This window comes from Embiotoca jacksoni, unplaced genomic scaffold (assembly GCF_022577435.1).
Source record: "Embiotoca jacksoni isolate LCO1_2020_lvr unplaced genomic scaffold, fEmbJac1.0.p SCAF_3, whole genome shotgun sequence".
Taxonomy (NCBI): domain Eukaryota; kingdom Metazoa; phylum Chordata; class Actinopteri; family Embiotocidae; genus Embiotoca; species Embiotoca jacksoni.
Window position 1 is genome coordinate 13,166,297 of NW_027185381.1, and position 15,655 is coordinate 13,181,951.

General features: G+C 40.0%; 1 protein-coding gene across 1 annotated transcript in view; it reads right to left on the reverse strand.

Annotated features, from left to right (window-relative positions):
• Positions 1–171: 171 nt before the first annotated feature.
• Positions 172–15,655, reverse strand: part of skor1b (SKI family transcriptional corepressor 1b) — a 29,480-nt gene continuing 13,996 nt past the window's right edge. The window contains exons 2-9 of the mRNA XM_069163342.1: positions 7,533–7,795; positions 5,399–7,146; positions 4,971–5,064; positions 4,758–4,862; positions 4,572–4,631; positions 3,902–3,976; positions 1,617–1,691; positions 172–951 (exon numbers count right to left, since the gene is read on the reverse strand). Of these exons, the coding sequence (XP_069019443.1) occupies positions 854–951; positions 1,617–1,691; positions 3,902–3,976; positions 4,572–4,631; positions 4,758–4,862; positions 4,971–5,064; positions 5,399–7,146; positions 7,533–7,767 (2,490 nt within the window). The 5' untranslated portion in view covers positions 7,768–7,795 and the 3' untranslated portion in view covers positions 172–853. The remainder of the gene's footprint in view (positions 952–1,616; positions 1,692–3,901; positions 3,977–4,571; positions 4,632–4,757; positions 4,863–4,970; positions 5,065–5,398; positions 7,147–7,532; positions 7,796–15,655) is intronic.

Below are 15,655 nucleotides of genomic sequence, written 5' to 3' on the forward strand. Positions count from 1 at the left end.
GTTGCACTCGCATGAGGAGAGCGATTCTTTGCTTTTCCTATAATAAATGGCTAAATTAATAGTCTGGCTAGTGGGATCATATTTAGCTGCTGGATTGATTTATGAGTTTTCAGAATAACTTTTTGAAAGCAAAACAATAAGGAAGGGAAACATGCCTTTTGACCACTGAGGGCAAGAATTCACATTTCTTTTAATAAAATGATTTATTCATTAGCGATGAAAACAAATATTACATGGACAAATAGGCTACTCTCAATAGAATATGTCGCTACTTACAAGGTCTCAGATGCACTATTTTAGCCCACTGACTCCTGTATTTCTCAGGTCTTCAAAAACAAATGGTTTGATGGCTACAAATAAATATATTGTAGGCTTATTTCAATGCAGGATTTTTATGGTAATTCCCATCACTCGTTTAAAGTGCATAACATCCAAAGTAAGCTACCGGACTGCAAAGAAGAACACAGTAAAAGTAGTAGGCTCATTTACATTACTGAGAGGATAAGGAGCAATGAATTGGCTAGTCAAAGCTGCTGACAACAAGAACAACAAAAAAAAACCAAATAACAACGCACCATTACAAGATACATACATTGTCATTGCACTTTGCCACAAATAATAAATATAATCAATGGTATAATTTCAGTAAAACAAATGTCACCAGATGCAAGATGGTTACATAAATGCTGAGGGTGGAGATACACATTTTGAAAATATTACAAGTAAATTACAATTGAGTCCATCAGGTGGATTACTCAGAGTGTCTGCGGAGGTTTTCCATTTTCCATGTTTTGGTGTTTGACAGAAGCTGTTTGTGTCCTTTGATCTCTTTTGTCATATGAATATGTCTGCTTCATGGTGGCAGCAGAGGAGATTTGAAGGAGCAGGATCCGCTGCAGTGGCGAGGAGTTAGCATCTTACAGGAAAAATGGTGTAAAGCGTCGTGAGCTTCTATGAAGAAGGAGATCAAACAATCAATAGTGTACGTGCATTTGAGTGTAAGTCGCCATTGAAATGGATCTAATCAGCTGTTTGAATATCTGCTGCATCAAGCATGATTCACTTCAACACAAAAATATGGTGAAATAATTCAAGGCCGATCAAAATTAAAGTGAAGAACATTTGGAGAATTTTTTTAGGGGCTGTATTCTGCATATATGACAGTTAATCATCAGTCTGTGAGCATCTGGGTACAGAAATGTGCAAAAAAACATCATTTAAATTGTGGTAATGGATGTTTTTTTTCTCTTTAAGTTTAAAAAATGTACATTCCTATCTGTATTTTAATCACAGACCTAAAAATATATAAAACTCCGGTGCAATTTAAGATAATTTTCCAGGCTCCTTTGCATATCAAAATAGTATAAATAAATATTTTGTATCTATCTTATTTCTGATATCTTATACATATTTGTAAATTTGTTCATATTGCGTGCACTTTTTGGTTTTCTTTGCTGCTGTGACGACCGAATTTCCCCACTGTGGGATTAATAAAGTCAAATCTAATCTAATCTAAATAGGAGATGATACCCAGACATACTGAGCAAATCTGTCATCAATCATTTACTGAGGTCGCTGCGTTGCTGTATCCACTCCCTCTGCTTTATTTTTCTCACCTCTGACGATGTGAAGCTGCTGCACCATCTCCTCCCTGTAGGAAAGTTCCCTTTTCATTTGATCCTGAAAATTATCTGAGGAACAAATGGCACATATAGATATTTGAATCAGGGATGTGGTAGGTGAGCCTCCATTAAATACAAAACAATAACAACACCCCCGCCCCCCAAAAAATCCACCATTGCCATCATTAAAAACCTAATTTCACAACCATAAAAGCATTACATTAGAGTCATCCTCAAAAATGCTGACACTGCTTTGTAATTTATATGAAATTGTAACTCACATTCACATGGATATTTTGCATATATATCCACGTGAGTCCTAAAAACAAACTAAGGATGAGGTGATTTAAATGAAAGTATCCCTTGGCTTTATGAGACTGATGACATTTATAACACTTCAACATATTAATGTCGGACGGTTAATCAGGCTATAGAGGGCGCTGTTCCCAAGACAAACCAGACAAACTCACAAACCCAAGGCTCTTTGGAAAGACTATGATACCATGCAGTGGAAATACATAATTTCATGTTTTATCGGGGAGATAAGGAATTGGTATTTGTATGAAAAAAAAAAAAGCAATTTTCTATACTTTTAAAACAATTGAATTTAATCTTACCTGTTGAATTAATGGGGCAAAGAGAATTACCATTTTTTTTTGTGTGTAAATGACAATCGTTCACTTAAGCAGGCCTGCCCCTTTTATATTTAAAAAAAGAAAAGAAAAGAAAAATCTAAACATTTTCTAAATGAGAACCTGTTCAGACATTTTGTTGATGTTATAATAAACAAGTTTTTGTTAGTATTTTAACTGTTTAGTTTGCAGACAAGTTTTCATCAATTTATTGGGAATAAAAATGTGAAACACATGTATATAAACAGATTTGTTTACCTTGTCACTGGATCAAACTTCGTGTAAATTAAATTCAAATAAAACCAATAAGTTCATAAATAATATATTTGTGGTTTCCAGTGTTCAGTGTTTACCACAGTGCTTTGCATTTTAAAATGACACCTCACCATTAATTCATATCATATTCACTGATATTGAGATGAACAAATATTTCCTAAACAGCATTTTACTGAGTCAGAGAAGCGCACACTTTACAGTAATTTTAAACATCTGAAATTTGTCATGTCATCTGTACTTTGACATTTGTGATGTTGTATAAAGATAAATCAAATTTTAAACAATAAACAACAGGTCATGTTGAGATATTTTTACTGAAAAAATTATCCAGAGTATCCAGAAAGTATTACACCCCCCACACTGCTGCTTAGCGAAAAAAAATTCCCCTCGGGGATTAATAAAGTAACTACCTAACCTAACCTAACCTAACCTAAAGTTTATTGACACCCAAACCAAACTGGATTATATGTGTTGGTCCTCAGTGATGTAATAATTTTAATAAACTACCCTTCCACAACACTACCCTTTGTTTTACCTTCTTGGAAATCTGAGATTTTACACATTTAAAATGAATGAAATTTTACCGACAACAGTTTTTCCGACATATATCGAGGGCTGCTTCTGCTGATATTACAGTCCTGAGCATCACACCAAATCTCCATCTTAATATGAGACTCTCCTTTCAAAATATTAGAATAAAGAGTTAAATGAGTGGGAAGTTTTTAAAGATTTAGGAAAGAGGATAGAGGTTGTTTCTGATTTTTTTTTTCACCCCCCCAGTTAAATATACAGCAGCAGTCTGAATGTGAGTGCTGGGGTATTTTGTGTTGTATTTCACCTGAGATTCAGTTGATTATGAACCTCCAGTTGCTTCTTCTGGGCAGGGATACAGTTTTATTTTAAGAACTTTGATCTTTACGGCACCAGTCTGGAGTTTTAAGTGTACGTTATCCAGATAGTTTGAATGCAATGCAGATGGACATTTTCTTTCATATTTTTCATTGTGGTGTAGCCTACTGAAAACAGTCTTACAGTAAATCATCATATTATTCAGTTTGGTAAAAATTACATTCTCAAAGTGTCATGTTTGTTTACATTAACCTTTCCTTATTAATTTGAATTAACCTATTTGAACTCACTGTATCAATTACATTGCAGCAGATAAAAACTAGTAAATACATAAGTGTATAAATATTTTGGGATGAGTTTCATCACAGTGCACCATTGCTGAGGTGGCATGACATGTTTTGGCATGACTACCAAAATAAGAGGATCACTTCACATGCATTTTGGGTCTATGAAATCACCACTGTGGTAAAAGAAAGGCAAAATTAGTGGGGAAAAAAAGCACGGCTGCAGAATTTAGCTTACCTTTCAAGTGTTGAAATTCACGTTCCAGCTTTTTCCTCAGCTCAACTTGCTCCAACAACTGCTTTTGTAGCTCCTCTAAAAAAAACAGACAAAGTAGAGGATGTTGAAGGAGAAATGATACAGGCCTTTGGATCAGCTTCCATCTGGGGCAGTTTTCTATTTTTAATGACAGTGATGAGGACATCATCATTTACAGTGAAAATTCAGAGCAGGTCTTCCTGGACCTGTAGTCCAAAAAAAAAAAAAAAAAAAAAAAAAAAAAAAAAATGCCCAAACGTTCAAGGCAAAAACAGACGAAATGGAAAAAAAAATAATAAAATTCAGTTTAAATTCAGGAGGAAATTGTTTGAGCTTTTGTAAGTGACGGTTAATTAAAGGTCGCTCAGAAATACTGGTGTTTACAGGGGTTTGGCCCCAGGGCTTTACAAGTGAGCGATAGGACGTTTTTATAATAAAGCCTGATGAAAAGTGTTTTGGTTTGCAAAATTACAAGACAACATTTAATAATATAATGTAAGATCATACTTTTTTAGTTATATCATTTTATATAAAATATGTAAACATATAGGTGAAATAAAATAAAAGTAATAATAATAATAATAATACATACCAATAATTAAAATATTATTAATATCATTAATAATAATAATACTCTGTCTACCTGTCTTACCTTTTGCCAGACTTTGAATGACTCCTTGTGTTGGTTGAGCTCTGGCTGGCGTGTCCTCACCTGAATACACACATAACAAATACAAAATGTCTAACTGTATAAAAATTATAAAAATTATCTCTTGAAACAGAGCTTATCACACAGAAAAAAAAAAAAATCTCTTTTCCTGACCTCGGTGTAATTTACCTTCATCGGGCTCTCGCTGGTTCTCCTCGCTGCTTTGTTCATTAAAAGATTTCGTTTCGATCTCCTCCACTGTGGACGACGGCTCTTCTTTACTTGCACTCTCATCTTAAAAGAAAATAAATCGATAGGATTTTTCCCTCCCTTGTCGTTTTCTTTTTTCTTTCTTTTTTACAGCTAAATGTTTTTAGAAAAGCAGAGAGAAAAAAGTCTAACCATTTGTTGTGAGCACTCCAGTCAGGTAATTGGCAGGTCTGAACTGATACGGACTGTTCCTTTGTTGCAGCTCACTCCTCTCCGGTGTGTAAACCTAAACAAGAGAGAATCACTGCTTCTTTGAAAATTGGTAAAATAATTACAAACGAGTAAAACAAAATAAAAGTAAAATCTAAAATTAATAATTTAAAAAAAACTTTGAAATAAATATTTTTATTTCAATAAATATTGTGGGAATGTTTGTGAATGATGTGCACATGCTGTTTGTTGTTACACTGCTTTAACATAGAAGACAAATGCCCCCACTGGGACACATTTATCGAATAAAAAGTACACAGAGGAAAGAAAAGAAAGCCACTTGCAGAAAACTTCAGGGAAATATTACAGCTTGTATTATCGCCAGTGTTTCTCAGTTAGGAGTCACTCACTTCAGTAAAAGACGCAGCTATGTGGGGCTCTGATATCTGCTTGCTCTGCAGTTCTCTTTCAGAGGACTGGGCCACGTGCAGGCTCATTTTCTGGGAATCAGCCAGACTGCTCTCCTGCATGCCTTTGGAGTCTGAGTCGTTTGGTGACACCGTGTGTGTCAAACCGGAAGGAGTCCGAGGACACACCGAGGACAGAGGCCGGGAGTCTTCCTCCTCCTCCTCCTCCTCTGGTGTTTTGTTTGTCTCCACGTCCACGTCCGGCTCGCCCTCACTGTCCACGCACGGGGACATGGACCGGTAACTTGAGCTCTCGCTTAAAAAATCGGGCGACAAATAACCGGTTCGACACCCATTGTAAACGCCCCTGTTGCCATACAGCTTGGCGATACAGTCAGCGTCTTTAATCACGGGTCTGAACGCGGAGACGTAGCTGATTTTCCGGGGAGGAAGTGTGACCCCCTCCATCGGCCTGCCCTCGTCCCCTGACTTGTCGTCTTCGTTGCGCATAGACTGCGTGCTGGAGCACCGGTCGTTATCAACCAGGCTGTCTTTTGACGTGTTGGTGCTGCGGTCACTGTGCTCAGAAATGTCCATGTCAGTCTGTCTCGGAGGACACAGCAGCTCTACTGGGGGCTTGTGTTGAGTCTGGGGGTACGGAGGCATGGGCAGCGCGCCCGCCGCGGGCCAGAACATGGGGAAGGAGTGATAGGCGCTGTCCTTGGTACCAGGCCACAGGACGCCCGGGAGGCCCGCTTTGCTCTGCTCGCCCGTCATACCGTCTTCTTTCTTCTGGCACAGGCCGAAAGCTGGGAACCCGTACGGATGAGGGAAGAGCGGCGGGGGGATCTTTTGCAGCATCCCAAAGCCTTTGCTGGGCACCGGGATGACCGGGTAGCTGCGGGTGCTCGTCATTCCGCCCCGGTTGTCCTCGCAGCTCAGGATTTTTGCAGGTATCTCGGGTGTATCCCGGGGTCGACTGGGCCCTTGTGACTTTAACGGAGAGCAGGACGTTGACCTGCTGCCCGGCAGCGTCCTCTTGCGACTGCCCCCATTGAACATGGCCTTCACGTCCTCCCACGCGTGTAATATATCTGTCTGGCCGGTTTTATCTGTAAGTTTGAGATGACGCCTCCAAGAATTAAAATTAGCTGCATCTGGCTGCGTGTACTTGGACTCCGGCGTGCGATGTGAGTGAAATATGAATTTATTGGGAGAAAAATACATGTTGCAGTAGAAGCACTTGATGCACTTGGCCCTTGAGCTGTTGTATCTGGCCGGGATGAAGTTGCCTCGACTCCCCCAGGAGCACTCGTGGGACACATCAAAGGCGAAATTTTCTGGAAGTTTAGGAGGCGAATGAGCTCCTATAAACGATTTACAAAGTCTCTCGGCCTCGCGTTTAGTGATCATCCCGCAGCGCCTGGAGGAGATCGGCATGGCCCCGGCTCTACGCAGGATCTCCAGCTGAACAGGGGTGCACTGGACGCAGGTGATCCCCAGCGCCACGCGCCGGTTGTGGATCTCGTTGTAGCTGTAATTCTTCAACAAGGTGTTCGATATCTGTGCAAGGCAAAGTCTCTCCTGGCCATCTATCACCAAAGACACGATGGGTATTCCGTACAGCACCGTTTCCCCGACCTGGTTAGGCTTTAAGTTGGTGCTCGGGTAGGAAAGTTCTTGTTTGGAGCTTGGCGAGGAGCTGGAGTCTCGCCCCGCAGGTATGGAGTCCATCCTTGGAGGCCTGTAAGCTGCAGAGACAACGTTTGATGTAAACGGGAGTCAAAGGAATAACAGCATGAAGTTACTTACATATTAATTATTTACTATGGAGATCAGGTAGAGGCCTGAATTAAAAAAATGTATAAAGTTGCATGAACGTGACTTTTTTTTATTTTAGAGATAAATCCTTAAAATAAAAGCAGATCCTTATTAAGTAATTAGGCAATTATTCCATGCGCAAACTCAACTAAAATGTATTTTATTTGCCTGAAACTTCAGCTTCAGCGTCATTCTGAAAAAAAAATCTTGTTATAGCTATTTTCACGAGTAAGGTGCGCACAAAACGTTAACAATATCCTACAGTCACAAACACAAACTGCATATCTGCAGTCAGAAATCTGTTTCCAAAACTCACCTCTAACGTCCGTGCAGCTCCCCTCTTCGGTGAATGCTAGAGCTGCGATCAAGTGAATGTCGGAGCGAAATCTGTGAGAAATCTGTGTTGAAGGACGTAAAGATGGTTGTTTTAGGAGGAGTTGTCCGTGCAGCACCGCCTCCCTCCTGCTCGCTGTCCTCCTGTTTCTCTCTGCTCCGCTCTCGGTGCGTGCGGACCGTTTGTGTTGCGCCACCAGCAGCAGCAGTGTCCACATGGCAGGCAGACTGTAGTACAGCCCCCCTCTACGACAACGACAGCAATCAAGTGACGGCAAAACTTATGGCAAGGCACTCCCACTCACACAGGCAGTCTGCGTTAACTATGGATTCATGACCAATGAAGATGGTTTGATCTTGAGTGTTTGTTCTTGTCGCAGCCTGAAGGCCTGTATGGACAGGTGTCTCCGAAAGGAGAGAAATTATTACGAAAAACTAAACATTCAATTTAGAGCAACCTGTGAGTTATGTTTAAATTAATTATTTTACAAATTTAAAATATATATTACGCTATAGTGTCCGTCATAATGCATATAATTAATTCTTTTGCACTTTCTCAGCGTTATTGAGATTATGCACGGAGGAGGCTGTAGGGGGATTTGGCATTCCGCTAAAACAGCAGGGACCCAGCGACACATTGTTTTGTGCATGGAGTCGGGTCCGCTGATGAATACGCCATGCCGGCCGTCATCATGTGCTAGGTTCCCACGGATGCACCGTTTACAAGCGATTTGGCCCATACACGCGTTATGACAATAAGCAGCTGCTATAAAGGTCAATCTGTGTGATCTGCGCTTCGTGTTTTCCCCAGAGCTGAAAGAAAAGGATCAGGCACAAGAACAATGTGGAGCCCTGCGCCATACGCGACGGTCATTTAACTTTTAAAAGTCAATAAAGGTTTGGGTTAATCATTTTCTTCTGGCACACGCGCAGCGACAGGCACTGATGTAATATTGATGAAGGTAACAGGACACGTCAATGGGGCCAACATTAGAGGCTGTTGGCCCCATTGACTTCATTGGGACAGAGCTGTACAGCGTTTATGACAATTTGTCCGCAATAATCCACTCATTTTAAGAGAGCAAGTTGCACTGTCAAGAGTATAGGCCTATTTAAATAATAATAACAATAATAATAATAATAATAATAATATTCATATAATTGTTTGCTTTATTCAGGTTTTTTTTTTTTTTTTAAGAAAATCTTAGAACATTTTGGTTTGCATTTGGCAGATGACTAATAGTGAATTCATGAATTTCACATGTTTATGTCAGATTATAGTTAGAAATAGAAGTAGAGAATATGTATAAGATTGACTTAATATCTATTTATTCTTTTTTACATTTTAAAATCGACTTTATGAATAAATAAATACATTTCAAAAAATGTTATTCTTAAATGAAAACAAAAATTGGTTTGCCAAGGAAAAAAAAGTGAGCAGGCGGTGGTCCAATTTAGTTTGAAAAACTCCTTCTATCGATGATATATTGATCATTAAAGGTCTGTGAAACACATTAACATAAACATCTTTACAGTCGGATAAGTTATACATTTATTGACGGTGAGAGCCAATTCAAAGGCGAGTTGCTTGCTCAAGTGTTAAAAAAAAACTGCAAATAAACCTTTGAAATTATTAACCACCTACTATCAACTCTACAGATTTATTTGGAGACATATTTTCAGACTGTATGTAACACTCAGACTCACTCCCTGCAGGAAAAGGTGTGTAACAAGTTCGTCTCAACCAAACCGACAGGCGAAGAAATGAAAAAAGCAACCAAAAAAGTCAGTGAGGTCATCATCCGGCTCATGCTTACTCTACCTTTTTGTGCAAGGGAGAACAGCTCATTTAAAATTGTGTCTGCATTAATCACAGTGCTGCATCAAAGTATGATAATCACCTGAACACTCTATTAAAATAAAAGTGCCAGCCCCGGGGAAATCTTACCTTACTCTTTAATTGTTTTGAGGCTTTGATAGGCTTTTTAATCTAAGATTAATTTATGCATTCTTAAATAACTCTACATATGATTAATAAGCTTGAAAATTAAAAGGAGACTGAAGCAATTATAACAAGTGGTTGGTCATCACCTCATTAGATGGTATTAGAAAGATGCAGCTCGTGAGTGTGTGTGTGTTTTCCTGATTGGGTATCACAAAAATTAGCAGAGCAAAATGTGGATAGACTTTTCGATGAAGATCACTGGAAAAAGGGCTGCAGGCTAATTATTCTGGATCTTTCCAGTTTGCTCTCTGTGAGTGAGTGAGTCACAGTGATTTATTAAAAAAGACACAGGATTTATCATTCGTAGCAGCTCAGATAATGATTAAGATCAAGTTTAGGACTGTTAAGATGATTCCACAGTTTTGATCCTGAACTGGACGGACAACAACATCAGCTGTTCGAGAGGCCACCGGAGAGACGCAGTGCAAACAGTGAGACTTACTAAATGGTTGCTAATGTGTAAACAAGACATCACCCTTCTCCTGCTCTGATGTTTATTTGTCTCCTAAAAGCCCACCCCTGGGTCTTGACCCCCACATCCTCCACCGCTAAACGGAACATTTCTTCTCGCAGGAGGTGGTGTGTTATGTGTGTGTGTGTGTGTGTGTGTGTGTGTGTGTGTGTGTGTGTGTGTGTGTGTGTGTGTGTGTGTGTGTGTGTGTGTGTGAGTGAGAGGGAGAGTGTGTGTGAGTGTGAGGGGGGAGTTCATCACTGCATCAAATGAGGCTGAGCGCAGGGACCCTTTTGTCACAGTCAGGGACTCATCTGCCAATGGTGAGCTGTGAGGTCCTAGGGGAAGGGAGGAACAAAGGTGCTAAAAGGCTGCGTGACAATGAGGGTGCTCCGAGGAGAGCCTTCAAGTGTGGGACACAGGCTGCACGGGACAAGCTGTGCCAATCACTCTGCAATTACTTCTTTTTTTTTTTTTTTTTTGTGCAATCCAGGGGCCTTGTGTGGGCATTCATGGAGGGATGCAAGGACACGAGCTGCCATGTCTCTCTCAGATTTTCTTGTAATATGGAGCTGACCTGAAACTCATCATGGAAGAAACATATAGTAAATCACCTGGTCGAGGAGAAAACCTGTGACGAATTTAGACCCCTTTTCATGACAGACTCCACACCCATCAGAGAAGAAATTTTACATCAGAGGTTTATTTGTCCCACATTCGACGTGACATACTACTAAAGCATTCACTGAAGATAATGTGTATCATGACTGAGGTTATCAGAAGATCAGAGGACGGAGTTCACAATCTTGATGATGGGGAAACAAGCTTTGTCTTCATCCAACTATGTCAGAAAAATTAATCAATACATCAAAAACAAAAAAAAAACGAGGTAGCAGCATTTAACTTTAATCTCCCATTTTAGAAAATGTATGATAAACTATACAGAAAATAATCATGTCTGTGCAAAATGGAATAAAATTTGTTTCACACTGTTACGTTCGAGAAAACTCCTCACTTATATAAAATAATAACTAATTGTATTGATTTTATTCTTTACCTCAGAAACAATATTGAAGAAAAAAATCTCACCAGAAGGTCCCTTATTAACTAATGTATTTAGTTTTTTTTATTCAGTATTTGATTAAAACAATCAATTAGGACAACAGCGTTTTGCCAAAATAACACAATATGATCAAATTGTAATGATACAATTACAAGGAGAGGCAATATGAAATCATGTTTTTTAATTATTTCCTCTATCTACAACGAAGTTCAAATGAGCACTAATATTACAGCACACAGGCCTCTGCTGTTAATCCATGACAAGAACTCTTAAATTTAATTGTCATTAAAGCGACTGCTTGAGTATTTAGGGACTTTAAGTTTTGTGTGCTCCCACTGTATGCTACAGTGTAATAAAGGAAGATGCAGGAATTTGTCTATATCCAACCCCGAGCAGTTTCAATAGTGTAATGAGGAGTCAAGTGAGAATGGGAATTATCGTAATGATAACAAAGGTCTATGCACCATAGCTTGGGGCTGTATTGTAGGGCATTACCATAAAGATGCGATGTGCTTGTATTGCAGGGTTTTTGTGAGGGAGCAGGCCAAAGCGATAATAACTATTAGTAGATGACAGTGCTTTGTGGGATTCCAGCTGTGGAGCCTAAATTTCCATACAGATAGAATGGCTCTGGGTGGATAATATGTGTATGTGGGGGGAAGGGCTGGGTGACTCCATGGACTCACACATGTACACACATACACACGATCATGGTCTGGAAGCGGCAAATCTCAGAGCTGGACTCAGTGTGGGTGTCCCCAGTAGGGGGGAGGTGTGAGCCTCCAGTTCGAACACCCTGCAGGTCTCTGTGGAGCGACTGTCCACAGTCCTGAAACAGCCCGCTGTTGCTCTGCTGACAGCTTTCAAAGTCGGGAAGTGCAAAGTGTGTTTGTGTGTGTTTGTGTGTGTTTGTGTGTGCTTATGTGTGTGCGTGTGAACAGAGAACCAGAGATTTCCATCAAGATCACATGCAGGTGAGAGGGTGTGCAACATATTTGTCAGCACCATGTCTAACAAAAAATAAAAGCCCCCTCTCCTAAAAAACAACCCCTGCATTTTCAAGGTTACGAACTTTCAAAAGCAAACACATCCCAGAAATACACAGTAAATCCAACATGAAGTGGAACCGTTTAAAGCAGGGGTGTCAAACATACGGCCCGCGGGCCGGATCCGGCCCGCCAGGGGGTCCAGCTCGGCCCGCCGGATGACTTTGCTCAGTGTGAAAATTACAGAAAGACATAAATTGCATTTCTATGAGAATATGGAGGTTTATGAGTACAATTTTTTTAATCGATCCAGTAATTGCTTCAAAAACAGCATAAATGTGACATCTTTACTGGTCTGGCCCACTTGAGATCAAAGTGGGCAGTATGTGGCCCCTTAACTAAAATGAGTTTGACACCCCTGGTTTAAAGGAACAGACCGACATTTAAAACAGAGACTCTCATCAGACCACTATGACCTGCAGGGCAATAGTCACATGACCAACAGGTTGGTAGTGAAGGATGGTGAGCTAATCTGAGGGCATGTTTACACTGACTGCATATTTTACGATGTTGTTTTAAAATGATTTTTTTTACATTACAATAGCAACTATATTTCAGTGTATATTTTATAGGGAAGTTGTTTAATAGCACAAAGGTGCTTGTGAATCCAGTAAATCACTGAATTGAACACTGAATAGAGTTTGTGGAAGTTGTTTTTCAGACTCTAAAGTGAAAGATTCTTTAGTGAAAATTTAACTGTATAAATGGTCAAAATCGGTTGTTGTATCTTTGCTGTAATATTCATTAAGAATTTATATTTTGGAGGGAGAGCAACTTGCTAGTAATTTATTGATTTCTCTTGTGATAACTTTTACACCTGACATTCAAATTATAGTGATAAGAGACTGTTTTGTCATCGATAGCCAGAGGTGAAAAAATAAAAATAACTTTTTTCACTCTGCTTTACATTTTTTTATTTTTTTTACACGCGTCTTCACGTATTAGCGACAAGTTGGCGAGTCATCCGAAAAACAGCCTATTTATCGGTGGACCTTCACCTTGCAGCTGTCTAATGAGTAATCTAGCTCTTTACGATCTTTATGCGAAGCTAAAATAACTGGCTGTAGTTTCATATCTGAAGGACAGACATGGAAGCGGAACTTGAAATAAGAAAGCAAATGTGCGTATTTCCCAAAATGACAAACTATTCCTTTAAGGGTCAAAACTGGAATTGGTTTTACAAAGTAATTAATTCAAGTTGAGCAGCAGCTTGCGAGAGTTTGTTTTATTATGACCCAGAAAGGACATGCAGATGTGAGGAATCAGGGCTCAGAGACAGAAAAAGATGTGCTTTTGGAAGGTAACTGTGATGAATTATCTATGCGAGGAGGTGAGGTTAATAATAGCAATGCATGTGGTGGTGGAAAACTTAAGTCTGCTGTCTCTTGTGTTCTACTTAGTGCGCTGGTGTAAATAAGTACACAAACATCTGTAAACAATGGTGCATGTTTTCTATCAAACAAACACAGCTGTTTTAAAGTGGGCCCCGGAGATGGAGCAGGTAAGAGGGCCGGGATCTGGGGACTGAGCAGCTTTTTTTGGTTGACTTCCAATGCCAGACATGCTGTGTGCGTTTATGTAAGGGCGAGGCTAGCAGGGAGGAGACAAAGATAGTGAGAGCAGAGAGCGTGAGGACACCAATCACCCTGTAATTATCCCCCTGGTGTGTGAACTGCCCAACTCTCTGTCCTTGATAGATTCACCTGACCCAATAACACAACACACAGCCACAGCGGACTGCAGGCACAACAAAGACAACACCATATATCAGCCAGGGATCAGCAATGAGACAATGACCTAACATGTGGGAGCTGTGGTGAAATTAAAGAACTGAAAGACTGAACCAACCCTGTTACAGCTTTCCATTAAAAGCCTGGGAGCTGCTTGACAAACGGCAAACGTGAAGTAATGCAAGATTCAATTTCATTTGATATTAAAGAAACACCCCTTGGCATCTCTCTCATGCTCTTTCCCTCTGCTGCTCACGTCACTCTGTTACCTTAGAATGATGCATTAAGCTATTTAAATTAACAGTGGAATGACTTATTCTAATATGGCCGTCCCAAAGAGAGCCTGGGATGCCTGCTGGAGTGGGACATCAGCACCACCTTGAAACCTCAGGCTGGGCAGTGATGCATATCGTTTCTTCCAAAGAGCCCAAACAATCTGGCCGGTACTCCATCCAAAAGACAAACATTCATACAGACATTATGATGTGGCGAGGGTGAATAACACCACTGAGCCTGTCATTACTGGACGACATCATCTCCCCAAGCTGGGTAAATACACGTAGTTTCTGAGGCGGAACAGAGAGAAAAAGAATCAGTAAATACACCAAAGTCCTATAAAGGAAATGACTTCTTTTGGAGTTCGAGGCAGCAAACCAGTCGCCGTGATCTTTATGAACTTCAGCAGCAGCGTGTAAAATATCACATTACCACCTCTCATCCCATCTATGTCTGATATAAAGACGTCTAAATCATTCATACTAAGGCCATGGTCAGCTGAATACAAATGAGGAAACAGTGGGTGCTTCGTCTGTCCCTGGGGGGGTGTACAGAAATAGATCTGAGAAAAGCACAGTTTGATTGATGCTGCTACACTCTGAATAATGATCGGTTCAGAGGTCAAACTACTTCAGTGGCATGCATTATATCATTAATTACAGACATCAATAAACAAAAGGACACTGTCCATATGTTTTAAGTGCGCTTATACCTCCTCTTTTCCCCACTGGATCATTTCACAATCGGTAACTGTTACACTGACCTTAAAATGCAGAAAAAGACATCTATCGGTTATTGATTGCATTCTGTGAATATCACAGTAGAAAACTGTGGCGTAGTAATTACACGTGATGAGAGAAGCACATTTTGATCTCACAGTTACATATGCAATTAAAATATTATTCATTACCTCTTAAATAAAAGCTTGGTTCTGAAATCCCATTAAATTTAGGATAATTGTGTGTGTTTAATTATAAGCTGTGGCGGGAAGGAAGGAAGTTTCGGAGAAAGTAACAGAATGTGCTGTGACCTAGATAGCAGAGGAGACATTTTGTTTTAAAAGTGACCTTGCTGTGAAACCTCAGCTCAGAATAGCTCAGATTTTCCACATTCTCCGAGTGCACAGACCTATTGCTTCTTCAGTTCTGGTTAAACAGAGCTTCAGCAGGGAATGGGGCCATCAAATCCTCAATTATTGCTGATACAAATCTGAATGGATGAATCTCCACTTTAACACTGGCTACAGCTACAGAGACTGTTTGTTGCAGTTGGATGTGCTGCTGGATTGTTTTATAAGAGCGGAAGAAAAACTACAGATTTTCAGTGGTGGAGCAGATATACCCAAGAACTGTACAATTGAGAGATAATTGTACTTCCCCCGTAAGCTACTTCCGCTTTCCTTCACATGGAGTTGTTCTCACTTCCCTACATTTATGTGACAGCTACGGCTACTAGCTATTTTGGAGATGAAGGAAACAATTCAACATTTTGAGATGGCATATTCATTAAATAAGTGAGCTTTAGAGGTGCTGTTA